Genomic DNA, 17,009 nt, shown 5'->3' with positions numbered 1-17,009 from the left:
AAATGAAAGTTTGATAAGTACACGCTATCATTTCATTGCTTGAATCATTAATGAAGATTTCAGGTGACCATTTTCAGAATGATGGCTGTACAGACAAAGTGCTTGACTATGTGGAGTCGAGGAAAAAGGACAATTGTTGGCCACTCTGCTTCATTTTTGTGCTATATTATAACAATAGCAGTTGTTGGCAGGTGGTGGTCGGATCAGCAATGACCTCCTTGATTAGGTCAGGCTGGGGGACATCTGTACACACGTTCTAGATATTCCCCAGAAACGACCACAAACTATCTTTTCAGGCAACAAAGTTTACTCTGGAAATTAGCAGAAATTTGCAATCCTGACCAACTCCAGTCCTCCACAGGATCCACATGAATTTTGTTTAATTTCTCTAACACACGGCAGTAAATTTAGTATGGTTTAGTTTAAAAAGAAAGAATAATTTTTTGTAAATCCTGGTCTGTGTGTGATTCAAGGACTGGAGTTGGCCGGCCCTGTGATAAACAGAATAAATGCATCACTGTAGTCGGCTGCATGTACTCACATGTAAAATAATCCACATAAGACTGCAAATATTTTGCATGTCAAAAACTAAATATTATTGAAGAATTATTTGGAATCTCAGTTTATTGAAATATTTTTGTAAACAATGTTAGTAAGGATACTCCTATTGGATATTTAATCCATTTCAACTTGCTGCTAGTCCTCATTTACTGATATCACTCTCTCTTGCTGATAGGAAAGGAGGACCAGTGTCACTGAGAACACTCATAGAAAAGTTTTAGGCTGGCAGCACCACAGCACATGGTTAAAATTTACTAGAATGGGCTTTTGATACTGTGGTGTTATTTTTTTCTCCAAATGTGAGTTAATTCTAACTACAAATTTGTTTAAGACAAGGTTTAATGCATTGAAAGCAATGGCACAGGATCTAGCAAAATGGGTGGACACATTTGTATCTACAAAAGAATTCCAAGGCTATATATGAATCTCACATTACTTGTATAGCCAATGGGCATCAAAATGCAACTGTTTGCAAGTAGTTTACTTGGGCTTTTACTGCCTATAGGGTCCAAGTTTTGAAAAAGGTCTAGTAACACTATTTTACAGGACACAATGGAGCCAGGAATTGCCTTTCAAGCAATTTTGACACTAAAATAATGATTTCCCATTTTTGAGAAGCATATAGCCTAAGATCATGATTTAATAAAACGAAACCTGGATCAAAAGCGTTCTTTCCATTTAGCAGATATGAACCAAACCTAGTAAGCTCAGCAGCAAGATTTTATCTACTGCTGCAGTGTTCACTGTTTCTCTGTTGATTCTGTCATAAGTAGGTTCTGCCTTGTAGCCTATTTATTTCATTTCTCTAGCATTAAATGTGTTATGAAAAATTACAGGCTCTGACAGAAGTCTAGGTCTCAGCCATGAAATCTGAACATGACATTCACAAAACACATTTTATTTTCTTTCTTGAATTGAACCTAGTATTATCAGTAATGTAAGGAAAGAGCTTTTGGTGAAGAACTCTACCCCGATAAGGGTGCTTTCTGACATTTGAAACTTTACAAATGGTACAGATAGGCTTTTCATTTGTTGTGATATTCTGGTCTTGCCTTTTGAAAATAAGCCTTTATTAAGACAGCTCTGAAATCTTTTCGCTTTTACTGGACTACCTACTTGTAGAGTTCTTCTGTACCCCCTTGACAATGTTAGGCCTGTAACTACAACATTTGTACCTGCATTGCAAAAAATTAAATATTCATTTGTATAGTCAACATTTTATGGCACATAGAACCCAAACCATTTTTCACAATGCACATGCTAGAGTACGGAATAAATGCAGGAAGTTGGGTTTCTCAGATTTGTGATTGCATACATAAGATAATCCTGACATTGGATTTACTTTACTAAATCTTTGTATTGCTAACTACTTTAGGTCTTTTTTCTCCACACACAGTCCTTTAAACAGGATATGGTCCTTCCTTGGGTGTTTAAACAAATGAACCACTAAGCACCTATATATATGTATTAAACTGTGAAATGTAAAATCATATTTGAGAGACTGGAACAGAGTGCTGTAAATCTACAACAGGAAGTGATTACTTTAATACCCTTATGGCAGGATTTCCAGGGGAGGTACAGATTCCCCTAAGTGTAAATAGTCATGCTTTCCTGTTCCAAGAACCCACAGTGTTCATCTTAAAATGTTGAAGCAGAACATATGTCTCTAAAGGGCAAAATTTGCAATAATGTAATCATAAAAAAACCAGATCCAGATTTTGATTGTCCACAATCAGGAGGGCACAGCTGCTGCTGACCTTTAAATAATGCCTGTTACTTTAATGTTCTCATTTAATTACCTGGAACAAGCCTGAAGCGAGTGAAGTCAAACATCCAGATTTTTACTCTTGATTTTTTTCTTGAATGCAAAAAGAAAAAAGAATGGGAGCCATTTACCTCACTTAGGGAAACAGCATTTTTTTAAAGAAAGTGTTTCACTGGCTCCCTACATATTTCCACAATACAGGTTTTATTTACGAGCATAGTTCAGTTCTTTGTAGTAATTTCAATTCATTTAGCAATACTGTGTTAAATGTTCCTTTTTTGTTTGCGTTACTGTTTAATTGCATTACCATCCTATGTGAAAGCTTTTTCACCTTTGTCTTTCAAGATATATATTAAGATGGTTTCTCCTTTATGAAAAAAAAAAAAAGTTTACAAGTTAAAGTATTTGTGTCCTTATAATCTATGAAATCCAGATTTGAAATGGAGAAAAGCTCATAAATGGAATATAATGAAATAAAAAAAAGACCTTAATTGCAGTTAGTGTTTAAAAAGAAGAATGTCACCACAGGTGCACTGTTGTCCATTTAATACAGCACAGTATGTATTTCTCTTGAATTTATATTCCGACCCTGAATCCTTTTCTCGTTGGTAATGTGTTAAAAACGGTCACTCTAGTTTTTTATCTTGCTAAATCATATTTGAATCCTGTTAGGTAACTCCGTAGCATAGAGACAACCAGACCAATATGAAAGATCTGCATTGTAATAAATGCAGAAAAAAATGTTAAAAAGATGCTTAAGATTGTAGTTCAGCTACATGATGATTAATCTCTAAGTTTGAAAATATTGTGAAGAATCATTGTCATTCATAACCTACCGCCAAAACAATGTAGAATCACTTCTCATCTTATTTGAGATATGAACAACAAATAACGGAACTTTTTAACGGAACAACAAATAACGGAACGGAAATTTTACTTCAATATTCAGATTGAGAAAATGTTGATGATCAAACAGTAAAGCGCTTTTTAAAAGTCTTTATAATTCAGTCACATTGGTGTTTATCTATGGAAATATATTGCATTTCCTATAGAATTCAGGTACTGAGAATATTAGGAAAATAAATCCCTATACAAGCAGAAAAGAGGTGAATAAATCTTTTTTTTCACATATGATTAAAACCTCCTAAATCTATAAGTCTTCCTCATTAATACTTTATGCTAAAGGATTTCAGTGAAGACATGATCTTTATTCAAGGCAAACGTGTGGAAAATGTGCCATGAAGACATTGAGAGCTTCGTCTACAGAACAGACTTGATCCCTGTAAATCAGCTTTCTAGCTTGTTCAGGGAGGTTGTATTTCATACAGTGCAAAATCTTTGTGTTGACTTTATTTAAAGTAGATACTAAGTTACCACATGTAGCTACTGCAAGTCAAACAGCAGTGCTCAGTCCTCTGTACCAGCCCAACCTACCAACATGTTACCTGCAGCTGTTTGATATATCAAATAAGTCAACAACTCATGGGCATAATATTGTGATGTAAGTATTTTATTTTTTTGCCAAGGAAATTTGTTCAAAAAAAAAAATGTTGATTATGATTCCTACTAGCCAATGTAATAAACAGTTTTTGCATTGGTTACTTTTAAAACCTTTAATTAGAAAACACTGACTTGATTACCATGCACGTAGTTTTGTTCATTAAGCATGCATATAGCAGTAAGTGCTTCGCTAATATGCTAGCTCATACTTGGCATATATACTAAAATTACCATTCTAAGGTATTCAGTTTTAACTCGGTTATTACTGAATACTGATCTCCGCAAGCTAAAGTCGTCTTGAACAGGTTTGTGAGTCTTTATTAAATCCCCGGGAAGGTGTTTAAAGTTGTTACTATGAAATTCATAGTTTTACTGACAACTCTGATAATGAAAAAGAGTGTTCTTAATTCAACAGAGAGTTCTTTTGTTCTTCTGTTACTGGTCTGAGAAGTAAGTTCCAATCTGATGTTTTAATTTCATTAATATCAGTATAATCTAATATCGGGGGTAACACAGTTTCCCTAAACTGACCCTGATAATACAAGATCATTTATGTACAAAAGCATTCCTACTAAAATAATATACATACCTTTCTGGTAGCCATTATCTTTAAACACATCTGCTACACTGTTCACTGGCCACTACAGGTATTCAACCAGTGAGATGGATTGCATATCTGTTTCTCCCATACCACCCAGTGTTTCCTCTCACCAGCTTGTACTTTTTGTGACCTAAAAGCACTAGGCTAGATCGCTGCAAAGTGGCAGGGGAGCAGGATATCCATACACCCAGAAATGTGGATTACTTGCAGAAAGTGGGAAGCAGCTGCCTATCAAGGCATGGTGTGCCAGAAAGGTAAGTGGGTTCTTTTTTTTAGCAGTTGTGCCTTTGAATACAAGTGATCCTGTGCTGACAGTCATTTTGAAAGTAGATAATCTATAGGTGCATACCTACCATGCCATTTAAATTTGTACATAGAAAAATTTTCTGTACTTCGCTTTTACATGATCCACAGGTAAAGAAAAACTATTTTTGATAGCTTTCCCTAAAGCAGACATTCACCTTTTCATGTCTACTCCGTGTTCACCTGAAAATTGTAAAATGTTACAATTTCTGCCTGTGACAGTTGTTATAATTTCAGTTAATTAGGCTAAATCCCCAAGATCTTAAAAAAAATAAGTTCTAACCCTTCACCACAATATCTAAAACTAGAAGAAAGGATTGGCTGGATTTCTACTTTAAACAGATGTGAATGAATAGTTACTTTTGTGGGTTTCAGCAATATTCTACTGCTGATTCTGCATTCAGCTGCACTGTACACATAATCCAATGTACTTTCCAGTCCTCTGATTAATACATTGAATGGAAACTTGAGAGCGTATTGAGCTCTGTTTCAGCTGCTTATTCCCCTCACAAACTATCTGGGTGGAACCTACCAGATGTCCTGTTGCAAATATCCCATCACAAAATGTGCACTACCTGGCAAATGGCACACTCCAGTGTTAAAACATTTTTTAACCCTATCTTGGCTGAGAAAACAGCGTCCTAAATAGCCAAAATGTATGCGAAGCAATATTAGGCCACAGTGACTAGTAAAAAATAAACTGCAAAAAGAAATACCTTAACACACAGACTTTTACGCAGAAAAAATCAAGTCCAGCCATGGCAGCTTTAAACATTGAGTGCAAACACGGGCTGGAGGGTTTAGGTCAGCCTGTTTGACTGGATACTGTTCATTGAATGTACACTTATTTTTTAGATTTTAAACTTGTCGTGTTAGGTTGCCTCTTTGTGTTTAACAAAATGTATTTATGTGGACTTTTAAATATTGCCTTATTTGTTGTGTTATATACTCTTAAGCCATTTCTAAGGATTTTTTTTTTTGTGTTCATTTTAGGCTAATTTTGTAAAATTGATTATCTCTTTCATGGAGTTTCGACATTGTCCCCCTTTCCTAAAACACTCACATCTTACTGGTAAAGCTAGTATAGAGGTATCTGTCTTCTTAGGCTGTAACAATTCATCCAAGCTCTTGCTTAAATGTATAGTTCTAGTATCCCTTACTTCATCTGTGTATTTATTTTTCACGCTGTATTGAACACACACAATTGCAGTGCCGAGAGTTACTGTATTTGTGAATCGACTGGGCAAGCACCAGTCATGCATTATATCGAAGTACTCTCATAAATATCCACTAAGTAGATACACGCTAATCCAACTCTAGATAATAAAATCTTGATCTATGATAACGTAGACAGGCATTAGCCATAAAATGAAATAATACCTGAAAGCTCTTGCATGGATTTCAGTGTACAACTGTGGGATCACAGTTGCATTGTCTGTCATGATGGCTGCCTGATTTTAACTAGCAACATTATGTGGAAGACCAAAAGAAGCATTATTCTTTCCTTCTTTTTTTTTGGTCAACACACATAAAAAATCAGGTCTAACAAAGATCAGGTCTAACACACATAAAAAATTAAAAACTATCTTTACTGATTCTTGGTGTGGTGGGTATTATAAAAGAATTCTAAAAAGTTTACAAAAAGTATAATATACCATACAAACCCATGTACTCAGAATTTGAATAAAAAATGTGTTAAAATCTACCAAAGCACCACTTCTATTTATTCACTAAAGATTGCACAAAGATTGTTTTAAAGACCAGTAGCCTTATACAATATTTAGAATCAGAACATTAATAGATAATATTATGTAGTAATAGATGTATACCTAGGTTATTTCACACTCATGCCTTAAGGGATTTTGATGGATTCTAATGATAGTAAAAATATTTAAAATATATATTTTGCAGTACAGGTTGGCAGCAAACCATGTTCTCCTACCTAATATAAATACAGTATCAGTATTTTCACAATTGTCGCTTTATCTCACAAATTATGGCTGGCAGGTGCTATTGATGCAGGTTGATTTCTCTGCTACTTGTGACAAGAGACAGACTTGGCACATTAGCATACGTCACATCAATTCCCAAGGCATGCCATATTATCACTCCTTATGCTAATAATCATCTTTGGTGGGGCACAAGCTTCTTCATACCGCATTCTTACCAGTTCTAAAATTCAATGCTTTTTTACAATTATCACTCTTCCTACAAAATTCTTATACCCCCCCCCCCCCCCTTCTCTTCCAAAGGGCTTAAAATCATTATTTAAATTCCCCTTATATTAATCAAATTACACTCTGCTTTGCCACCTCAGGGGTTGCACACTTCATCTACAATTTTCTCATCCAGGCATGGATTTTTGAAGATAGCTTTTGATAGCTGCTGGAGGATCCTTTCCAAAATGAGGACCACAGTGTATTAAAATTTGTTTTATAATTAGGCAAGTTTTTGCAGCATCTAAATTTTAATGTGTACTGTTTTCCATGAGCTAGAGCCATGAATGGCATTTTAGAGTTATACAATGCAGAGAAGGCCTCCAATGTTGTTCTATGACTAGAAATACATTTTAGTTTCTAAAAGGTCATACCTGGCTACAACTCTAAAAGGTAATTATTAATGTCAAAAAAAAAATAAAAAAAACGCATTCTAGGAACATGAGATTTTGGTAGTGCTTTTACTCTAGGTTTGCGGTGTATAAACGACTTTCAGTGGCCTGTAAGTGAGTTAATATAGAGTAGCAGTTGCCAACCGCTGGTCTGTGAGAATATTTAGGTGGTTCCTGTACGGATTGTAGGCTCCAGACACACAACCCCTCCACTCTCCCATCGCAGGTCTGAGCGGGCAGGTTCTGGCATTATGACGTCACTATGGAGGAAATTTCTTCCCCTTTTTGGTTTATCTGAAACTTTGTAAAGAAGTAAAATGGGGGGGGCTTCAGAGAGCATTGCACCCAGTTTATCCCATCATTACCATTTCTATCATTCACTGGATGAAGGTGTGAACCCCACCATCACTACAACTTTAATATTTTAGCAATACCTATAAACTGAACCATTTGTTTTCTTTACAGTAGTTTAATTCATTTATTGTGCATTTAGTTATTAGCCACTTTTTGTTAGTATTATAAAATTCTAAATATATATATTTTTAAATTTCTGAATGCCTTTATCATGCTCTCTGAAGCACTGCTGAACATATTAAAAAATGTTAATGTAATTGTCATTATTTTTGACTAACGAGCTTTCCTGTGGGAATTGTCATACATATGTATTGCAGTAAATTGCATTGAATGACACTACGTCTAGCAATATGTAATCTACAAAGTTTATGTGGAAAGATATTTCTTGCATGTTTAGTTGTGTAAGCTTCCCAGTATCCAAATGAGCAAATGTAAGAAATGTGTACCAAGAGAAATGAGAAAATATAATCCTGAATTAATTTAGCCCAATTGAAATGTTGGGTCATGTCAATTAACTGCAGGCAAAGGTTTGTAAGCAGGTAAACTAAACTTTTTTGTCATCTGCTGCATGACACATGCCACATATCTCCATGCTAACCCTAAGCAATGTTTTATTTTATTACAATATGCAGCTTTAAATATTCTGACAATATCTGATGGTAATATATATTATCTGACATTAGCCAGGTTCACGGAGCTTTCTTTTGTTTATTTGTACAAAGAAAATAAGGATGAGGGTGGAATAGCACGTTATTTGGAATAAATAAATTCCCTTTTTTGGTTCAGAAATAACCAAATGCGGTTTGGATGGTGTGTACCTCTCAAGTGCTGGTTTACATTATGTATCATATTGTATATTACTATGTATTGCTTTGTTCATATGTATACTTTGTGTTTGTTTTGCTAATCTCTGAAAAGAATAAATCTCTTTCAGAGTTTGACATTCCTCGAATACCCGATGTATTTCTTATCTTTAATATGGTAGTATGGGTTACAGTTGTGCTGTATATAACTGCACAGTGGGTCCTGACTATACCTATACACTATTTAATAGAAGATAACATATGCTGCAAACAGATGGGCTTAACTCCATAAATTCTGTACTATTTTATTTGTGCCAGTTAATACATATTCGATACAATATGTAGAAAGACAAAGTAAGAAAATCTCCTCAGATAGCTCATACATGGGGGAGACAGACGTTTGGGCGTATGCTTTTTAACCATCATCCCAAACACTACCGGAGCATGTCAGAAAATGTTACTACAAAATGTCTCATTTAAAGATGCTGAAGCAACGCTAACATCTGTCTTATTGGTATGTTTCTTGAGTACCAAGTCATGATCATCCTTCCTAATCTAACAAAATGCTGGTGATCCCAGACTGTGACTATCTTGTACAGGATCTAGGATTTTCTATCTCTCTTATTTTTTCTCAACATTTTATTTGTCTAACATTCCAACCTCGCGAAATACGTATGGTATTCATGTTATAATTTCTGCGGTCCAATAATTAACCTTATGCCTACTTGATATGCTGTTACTTACTTTGCTATTTTATAGCTCTTCTCATTTAGCCTTTTCTGCTATAGTGCAAATTAAATTCTTTCTAACTGTGAGACAAGACGTTTTGAATATAAAATATCTGGTGACAAAGTAAAATGTATAGACTGTCAGCCAAGTCGGAAATGTGGACACAAATGGGCACTGATTTATTTCCTGCTTAAGCTGCCAAGCTGTTCTATGTATCCACTATCTTTTTGGATGGGGGCTTCCCTTCCTCTTCAAAGCTAACTGTGGTACTGGCACCCTTCTCTATAATCGTACTTTTCTTGTTAGTGTTGTTTTGTTCCATCGCTCTGGCTTCCTTAAGCTAATATTAGTTTAGGATTGGTGTAATACTATGCTTTTCTTGGTCTAAAGCATTTTTCCTAAAATACCAGTAAGCTCTCTTAGTTTAACCTATAATTTAAAAAAAAAAAAACATTTATAAAATCTACAAAAACGAATAATGAATGTGTTGGTAATGACAGCCAATAGTAATATAGCTATCACTTTCCAGTTTTGGAGGATTAATGAAATAATGCCATAGAAAATGTTGCAGTCAGTGTAAGAGACCTGTGTGCCTGCATACATGAGACTACCACTACATAGTCTGGTGACTGTGGAGGGAATTTGAGTACAGTAAACTCATGGTCATATTTGTAAAACAGTTTGAGATGATTGGAGCTTTGTCCTGATTTTTTTATTCTGTTGGAAGTATCAATCATAAGATGGGTACACTGGTACACTTTTTTTTTGGGGGGGGGTACCTTTATATAAAAATGCTAATTTAAAATGTAATTGGCATGTTTCTTGGCATGGATCTGTGGACACAGAAGTGTCTGCAATAAGTCAAGCTGTTTTTTTGTTTCTCTTTTGCCTATTAAAGACTAAAACTGACTGAAAGAGAAAATAAAAGGACTCAGAATATATTTTCTTGTTTGCATTTTCTGGGTCTGTGCTTATAATGCTTCCGATGTCTTCATGCAATGCCAGGCTGTGTCCACTAATCCTGCATAGTAATACACCATGACATGCCTTCATGCCAAGAGAATCCTAGTCAAGGCAGACCAGTCTGTAATTAATTACATCACATTATTTTCATGTTGCCTCCCGTCACAGTGCGTTTGATCAGATTCTTCTTTGGGCCTTCTCCTAGAACGGACCCCATCTGCTAAAACTTGCAGAACAAAAGTTGTGGGATTATGTCACTAAAGAGATTAAAATACTGAAGAACTGCACCTCCTTTACTCTTCATGCCTGCCAAACACTCAACCACCGTTTTCCATTAATAATACAAGCCTGGAACACTTCCAGCTGAATAATCCAACATAATCAATGATCAATTAACTTAAAATGCCTTCCTGCCTGGTCATATTAGGAGAAGGCTAGCCTAATATAGCTGCATCATTAACCCTACACTGTCTATACTGTGTTGGGACATTAAGTTTGTAGAATCTAGCTTTGTTTTAATAAAATGTTTATGTGGTTTATTCTAAAGTGTATATTTGAGGCTGTGAACTGTTTATATACACAAAGATGATTTAGAAAAACAATCCTTTTGTTGCCTCAAAATGCGTTTATAAAAAGCAGTACACGGAGGAAATCATTTCCTGAGAGCAACACGTAAACTGCCATTACTAAACCACAACAAGTATGCAGATTAGGACTTCTGACTTTGCTGATTAGCATACTTGTTCATAGTCAGGTACTAAATATTGATGCTAAAGGATCAGTATAACGGCAAGCTAGCGTTCTGAATAAAGTCAGCATTGTCATTTTTATGTCACTTGTAAACAGCGGCCTGATATGCGTATCCCGATCTTCAACTGCTAATTTGTTGACACAAAGCATGTATTTTTAAACAGTGTTGTTGTTAGTACATAAATACTTTGATTCTAACTCCTCGGTGTATGGTTCTTCTGATGCCAACTTCTTTATTTTTAATATACTAATGTATTTGCTATGTTGATAGAACACAACATACAAGGTTTTTCATTATTGTCAAAGCTCAGACTTGGTTATAGCTATATGAAGGTACTGTATGCTTTTGGGTGCAAACCAATGATCTACTGGCTATGGAACTGAAACCGTACTCAATTTGAGCTGTACTCAAGTTCAACCGTACTCAAAGGCTTCCAACAGGAATAAGGATACTATTTGCTTATATAATTTATAGCTAAGCCATTGATGATTTAACTTTTTTATTTTAACCCTCAAAGCTTGGGTCAAGAGATAACTCATAAAATGAAGAAACTAAGGGTATATTTGTTTTATTAAGAGGCCATAAAGTTTATTGTAATAGTATGTAAACTGTTTTTTTTTTTTGTTTTGTTTTTGTTGTTTTTTAGGGCTGGGTCTTCACAGACAGTTTTAAAAAGCATGTAAACGTTCCTACCACATTTATATGCATCTGTATGCATTTTATTAGCGTTTTAAAGCTTGCCTCTAAACCGGTGTGGCCGTCCATGTAGACTAACCCTAAGTGGTGGACAACACCTCTCCATTTGATATGCACAACATTCATAGTATATCATGATTTAAAAATATATAAAGCCCAAATTTATTATGTATTTTCATTCATGAGCCAAGTATATTTTAAACTTGTGGATTAGTCCTACAGTTGAGTAGAGTTATTCATATTTACACTCAAATAACTTGTTTAAATACCTTAAATTGCAACATAAAGGAGACGAAAACATTTTTTGTAATCTACTATAGTCCAAAATAAAATTGACAGATTTCATAAAAGCTCAGTAGTGAACTGTATGTGGCATAATTCTTACAGTAGAAATAAGTTATTAGGTACCACACTCCAGGTACCCAATACCAGCTTCTAACTCTGACTCCACATCCCTATTTTTAAGATTAGTGTGCAGAGCTGTTTAATCTGCTCCTGAGTTTCATATGACCAGATTTCTTCTGAGTTTCCAGATAATGAACATTTGGAATCAGTCAGATGCAATTTAGCCTGTTCTTTTGTCTATGGATAACTCTAGAGGTTTAGCTTTTATCGCCATTAAATTTCCCTGTATTGATCTCCAGGACTCTACTGGTGATTTCCGTGTGGACTCCTGGAGAACCATGCAAATAACACATTTTTTAACTAGCCTGCGCCCGGTCCAGACATATTGCAGAACCCTCACTCCTTTTGAGCGGCTGTGTGTAGGGGAGGGAGGGACCAGACACACCTTATCTGTGGTTTACGGCATGTTACAGGACTCCCCTCCTGTACTTACACCCCCATTCTTCGTCTCTTGGGAAGCCGAATTGGGCCGCTCATTATCGGAGGAACAGCGAGAAAATATCCTTTTCTGGACCCATAAGGCCTCCATTGCGAGTAATTACCAAGAAATTTGTTTCAAAGTAGTGTCGAGATGGTATCGCACCCCTGAGAAACTACATCGCATTTTTCCGGACATATCAGACCGTTGTTGGCGATGTCAGACGGAGAGGGGTACACTGCTCCACTTGTTTTGGCTCTGCCCTCTCCTGAAAAACTTCTGGACCATGGTTAGGTCCGTAGTTCAACGGATGACAGACCAACCTGTCCCTGAGGACCCGACATTTTTCCTCTTACAACTCAATACCTTCTCAAGGAAGGCTTACAAAAGTTCAGTGGTCAGACACTTATATCACTCGCTTAATGTTGGTTGTTATATTATTGCCTATTTCATGATGAGTCTGTATGTTGTATCTTGTTTTATAAAAATTTTAAATAAAGAATTTAAAAAAAAAAAAAAAAAATTTCCCTGTATTGTCCTCTGAGCTATCTAAGCATTGCTGGCTGAGCAGTATCCTTCTGGAGACAGGACTCCTGTGACCTCAAACATCTATAGTACGATGACTCTACAAATAAACTGATCAAATAAATTGTATTCCAAACCTACAGTGAATCACAAAATTGTGATAAGGTATGCTAATAAATCCCCTCCTTCAAACCAGAAACCTTCTCATTTATCAAATTATACTGTTAATTGCATCCCTTGGACAATCTGAGTAAAATGAATTGATGGGTCTTAAGTCCCATATGGTCCAGATTTTTCTTCTGCAACAGTCAGCATGTTACAAAAAGATTAAAGCGTCTGCTGCACCTGCAGTAACCTAGAATCGCTAACTAAGGTGGCTTCAGGCTTGGCTTGGGTATGTGCAAATAAACTGGCTGCTTTCTTTTCACTAATGGAAAGTGATACATTTGTTGCCGTTTTTTACGTTTTTTTTAGGTCGTCCCTTATTTTTTGCTGGCCCATTTTTGTTGGTCTCCCCTTCTCTCTATGCACGTTTTCTTTGCAGTCTTTATTTTCTTCCTCCATAATTTTCTCTACATCATTCCAAAATGCATACCCTCTTCTCTCCATCACTTATGTGTTCCTCGCTCCCTCCCTTTCTCTTTGTTGTGCCAATTTGTGTAGCTGCTCGATGAAACTCCAGCTTCTCAGTCTTAAATCAACTCCCACAGACAATAAATCCTACAGGCTGAATTGTATGATGGGAGTTAGAAATGACTGGTTGCATTTAAGATGTAATATTGCAAATTGGCTGCATTAGCAGATGTTCAGCTGCTCCTACTGGAAAGGGTTTAAGATCAGAATCTCTGTGTTTGTAATAGCTGTATATTCTCAGAGCAGAGTACATACAGACATTACCCAGCCAGAAGCCTCCACTTTATTTTCCATTAAAGCCACAATCCACTAGATTTTTCTTAGCAAAAGCTTTCATGAGCAGGATCCTTTACTGTTCTAAGGTACTGCCTGTGTCTGCAATTTGTCTCTAATAAACATCTCTCAAATATGAACTTTATAAAGAATAATATCAAAATGAGTGTGTTAAATAATCGGTAGTCCTATATCTGACCAAAATTTCACCCCAAGCCTGCCATGTTCATGCTGTTGACCACACCAAACAAATAGCTATTAGGAATCCTTGGGCTTTGTTAGACACCTTTTTTATTATATGACTGTAGTTCTGCTCTCTGTATAATCCATCTTGGGAAAATATCTTCCTATTTATGTGAATGACACTAGTTGACTTTTGTAATATGCATATAGCAATTTGTGTGCATTAAGCAATGTGAATAAAAATGAGGCTTATCAATGACAAAATTAACAAGATAAAATGACAATTCCTATGTATAAGCAATACTTAGATGACTTGTATTAGGTACTAATAAAGAAAAAATATGTTTAAATGTAAATGCCATTTAAACAAAACAAACAAAACTACCTGTCATGCTTAGCCACACTCCTAACTGATGCAATTTATCTGAATGGGAGTAGTTGGCAGCCATTTTCGTACACAGACGTGCATGTGATTGCAATAGATTGCGGTACGGTTCCTTCAGCCCACCCCACAACCTCAGCTTCATGACACATCAGTAGTCAAACTTTGCAGTATAGTAGTTGAAATGGGGAAAGCTAGCAGCTGTGGCTTTCAACTGGGGCCCAGTACTAAAGAATACACGTGCCTATCCTACATTAACAATATTTGTTTAACTTGGAATTCGGTTTTAATATTGTGACACAAAAACATGTAGCTATATACCTGCTATGGTCCTGTTAAACCTATGCCAAGTGTGCAATACTTATAATTTTCAGTCTACTGCACGCATAATTTGGTAATATAAGTCAAATAGTTACTTATTTGAAATGCCTGTGCTTCTGAAAATTTTCAGGGGAATCGTGTAGGATTGCACTTTTGAGCCCTCTCCTAGCTGTATGGTATAAATATAGGTCATAAAGGGACTTTCATTGGATATTGACACATTGTGCAAACATATGGGTTTTGCTGAATAGAGGATTGCTGCACCAGATAATGTATTGAATGATCCACTAGAGATTTTACTGCAAAAACTTTATTTAAAACAATGGTGTTACAGTATAATTTGCTTGTTATCTTATAATAACCCTAAATATAATGCTTGGCAGCTGGGCCGGTTCCTCCAGTGGCGGGATGGTGTACATAGTCACTAATGCTTTACCAGAGTAATTAGCATCTCTGTCTGTACCCATCCATCACTCTGCCTCCTCTTCACCTGCTGGGGACTCTGTGTCATTTTCAAGTTATTTTTGTTGAGGTTACAGAGGACGCTTTTGACAAGGAGAGGCTGTACCTAACTGCTTGATGATGGACATTTTGTTTTCCAGAACTAAAAATCTTACACGATATAGAGTGCAACGGAAAATTTATCTAGTGACTATATACTTCTAAATGAACTTGTCAGATGTATGTAATTGCTGAAATACTCCATCTAATAAACACATTTCTGCAGATTGATAGCTTCCACAATATTACTGTTGTGTTAATAATAATCTAACCCTTGGTCAGCACTTTCTGAATTATTATACAATAGTCTTATTTTTATGGCAGCAAATTTTTAGTATTTGATTTTGTTTTGTTAAACGGCTACTTTCTTGCTGCTTCTCTGTGCTAAACAACCCATGTTTAGTAATAGTCTTCGTCGTTCGTGGATCCACCAGGACAGATCTATGAATGATGAGCACTGTACACACTTGATTCATGTCCAATATCAGCCCTGACGCAATTATCCAATGAGAATTACTTTCACATTTTTAAGTCAGACGGAATACCATCAGAAACATAAAATCTAGCATAAAATCCCAAATCTTGATTTTATTGAGAGCCCCTAAAAACGGAATGCTCATATTTAGGCAGTCTTGCTGATCAGGCTAATGGGTATGGGGTAGAGAGGATGATCTTTTGGTACTACCAAGAATCTCTGCATATTGCAGTTGAATGTTTATGTGGAGGTTTAAGGTGTCCATTACTATAACTCTTCAATTTATGAATGTCAGTTTAGTCAACTTACTTTGAGTTAAACAATAAGCATTGTCTGTCTTTATTACATTATTAACATGGTGTTATGTTTCAGATCTGGTCGAAGTTTGAAGAACAACCAGTAGAAGAAGTAGTTGCTGTAGTGGAGGAAAAAGAAAGGAATGCCAATTACAAACCTGTCTTGGTAACTGAGATTACAGATGAGCTGCACTTCTATGTTCAGGATGTGGAAACAGGTAAAGTGTGTTTTCTGGTTTGTCTTTTTTTTTACAATTTTTCAATTTTCCTTTCCACATCCCTGCATCCACTTTCCTATGTGCTGTCATTTTCGTACTATGCCACTTTATAGGCACATAAATTCTATCCACCGCTGCTCTTGGCTAGTCGCAAAATTCATTAAACTCATTAGGCGAACTTTGGGTGCAGTATTAGTGTAATACATAACTGTGACATGTTGGTAGAAATAATTCCAGGAAAGGTCGTAGCCATTGCTGACAAAAAGTTTAATATTAAGGAAAAGCACATTTGTACTATAAAATTCCATAAGGACATTCCACTTATTTCATTTTCTTTCTTTTATACTAAATCAAAGCCCATATCTTAGCCTGTTATATTCAGTATATAGTAAGAAAATGATCTTTTCCTATGAAACCTGTATCTGTCTGCATTGCTGAAAAAAATATGCAGTATAAAAGGATTCACAAAGAGTAGTGTTCAGCTCTTATCAATAAGATAAGTGTTTTTTTTTTTTTTGCTTCAATTATATTTTATCTCGTAATGTTTTACGATTCAAAATTATTATAAATCTAAAGAATCTGTTCATTGTAGAATAGCTATGGTTTCTCACAAAATTACATTTTGTGGTTGATTTATTTATTTATTTTTGATCATGAAGCAGTATTTTATCCCACGATGCCCTTTTTAATTTCTCTCTGCAATGGGTCCTCTTCCCGCCCAGTAGACAAGTAATTGAAACTCATG

General features: G+C 35.7%; 1 protein-coding gene across 1 annotated transcript in view; it reads left to right on the top strand.

The window, feature by feature from the left end:
• The window catches only part of SND1 (staphylococcal nuclease and tudor domain containing 1), a 265,369-nt gene that overhangs the window by 211,052 nt on the left and 37,308 nt on the right, over nt 1–17,009 (top strand). The window contains 1 exon segment of the mRNA XM_072401947.1: nt 16,123–16,264. Coding sequence (XP_072258048.1) covers nt 16,123–16,264 — 142 coding nt within the window.

This window comes from Pyxicephalus adspersus, chromosome 2 (assembly GCF_032062135.1).
Source record: "Pyxicephalus adspersus chromosome 2, UCB_Pads_2.0, whole genome shotgun sequence".
Classification (NCBI taxonomy): Eukaryota; Metazoa; Chordata; class Amphibia; order Anura; family Pyxicephalidae; genus Pyxicephalus; species Pyxicephalus adspersus.
Note: the sequence above shows the minus strand (reverse complement) of the source record. Positions and strands in the feature narration are given on the sequence as shown.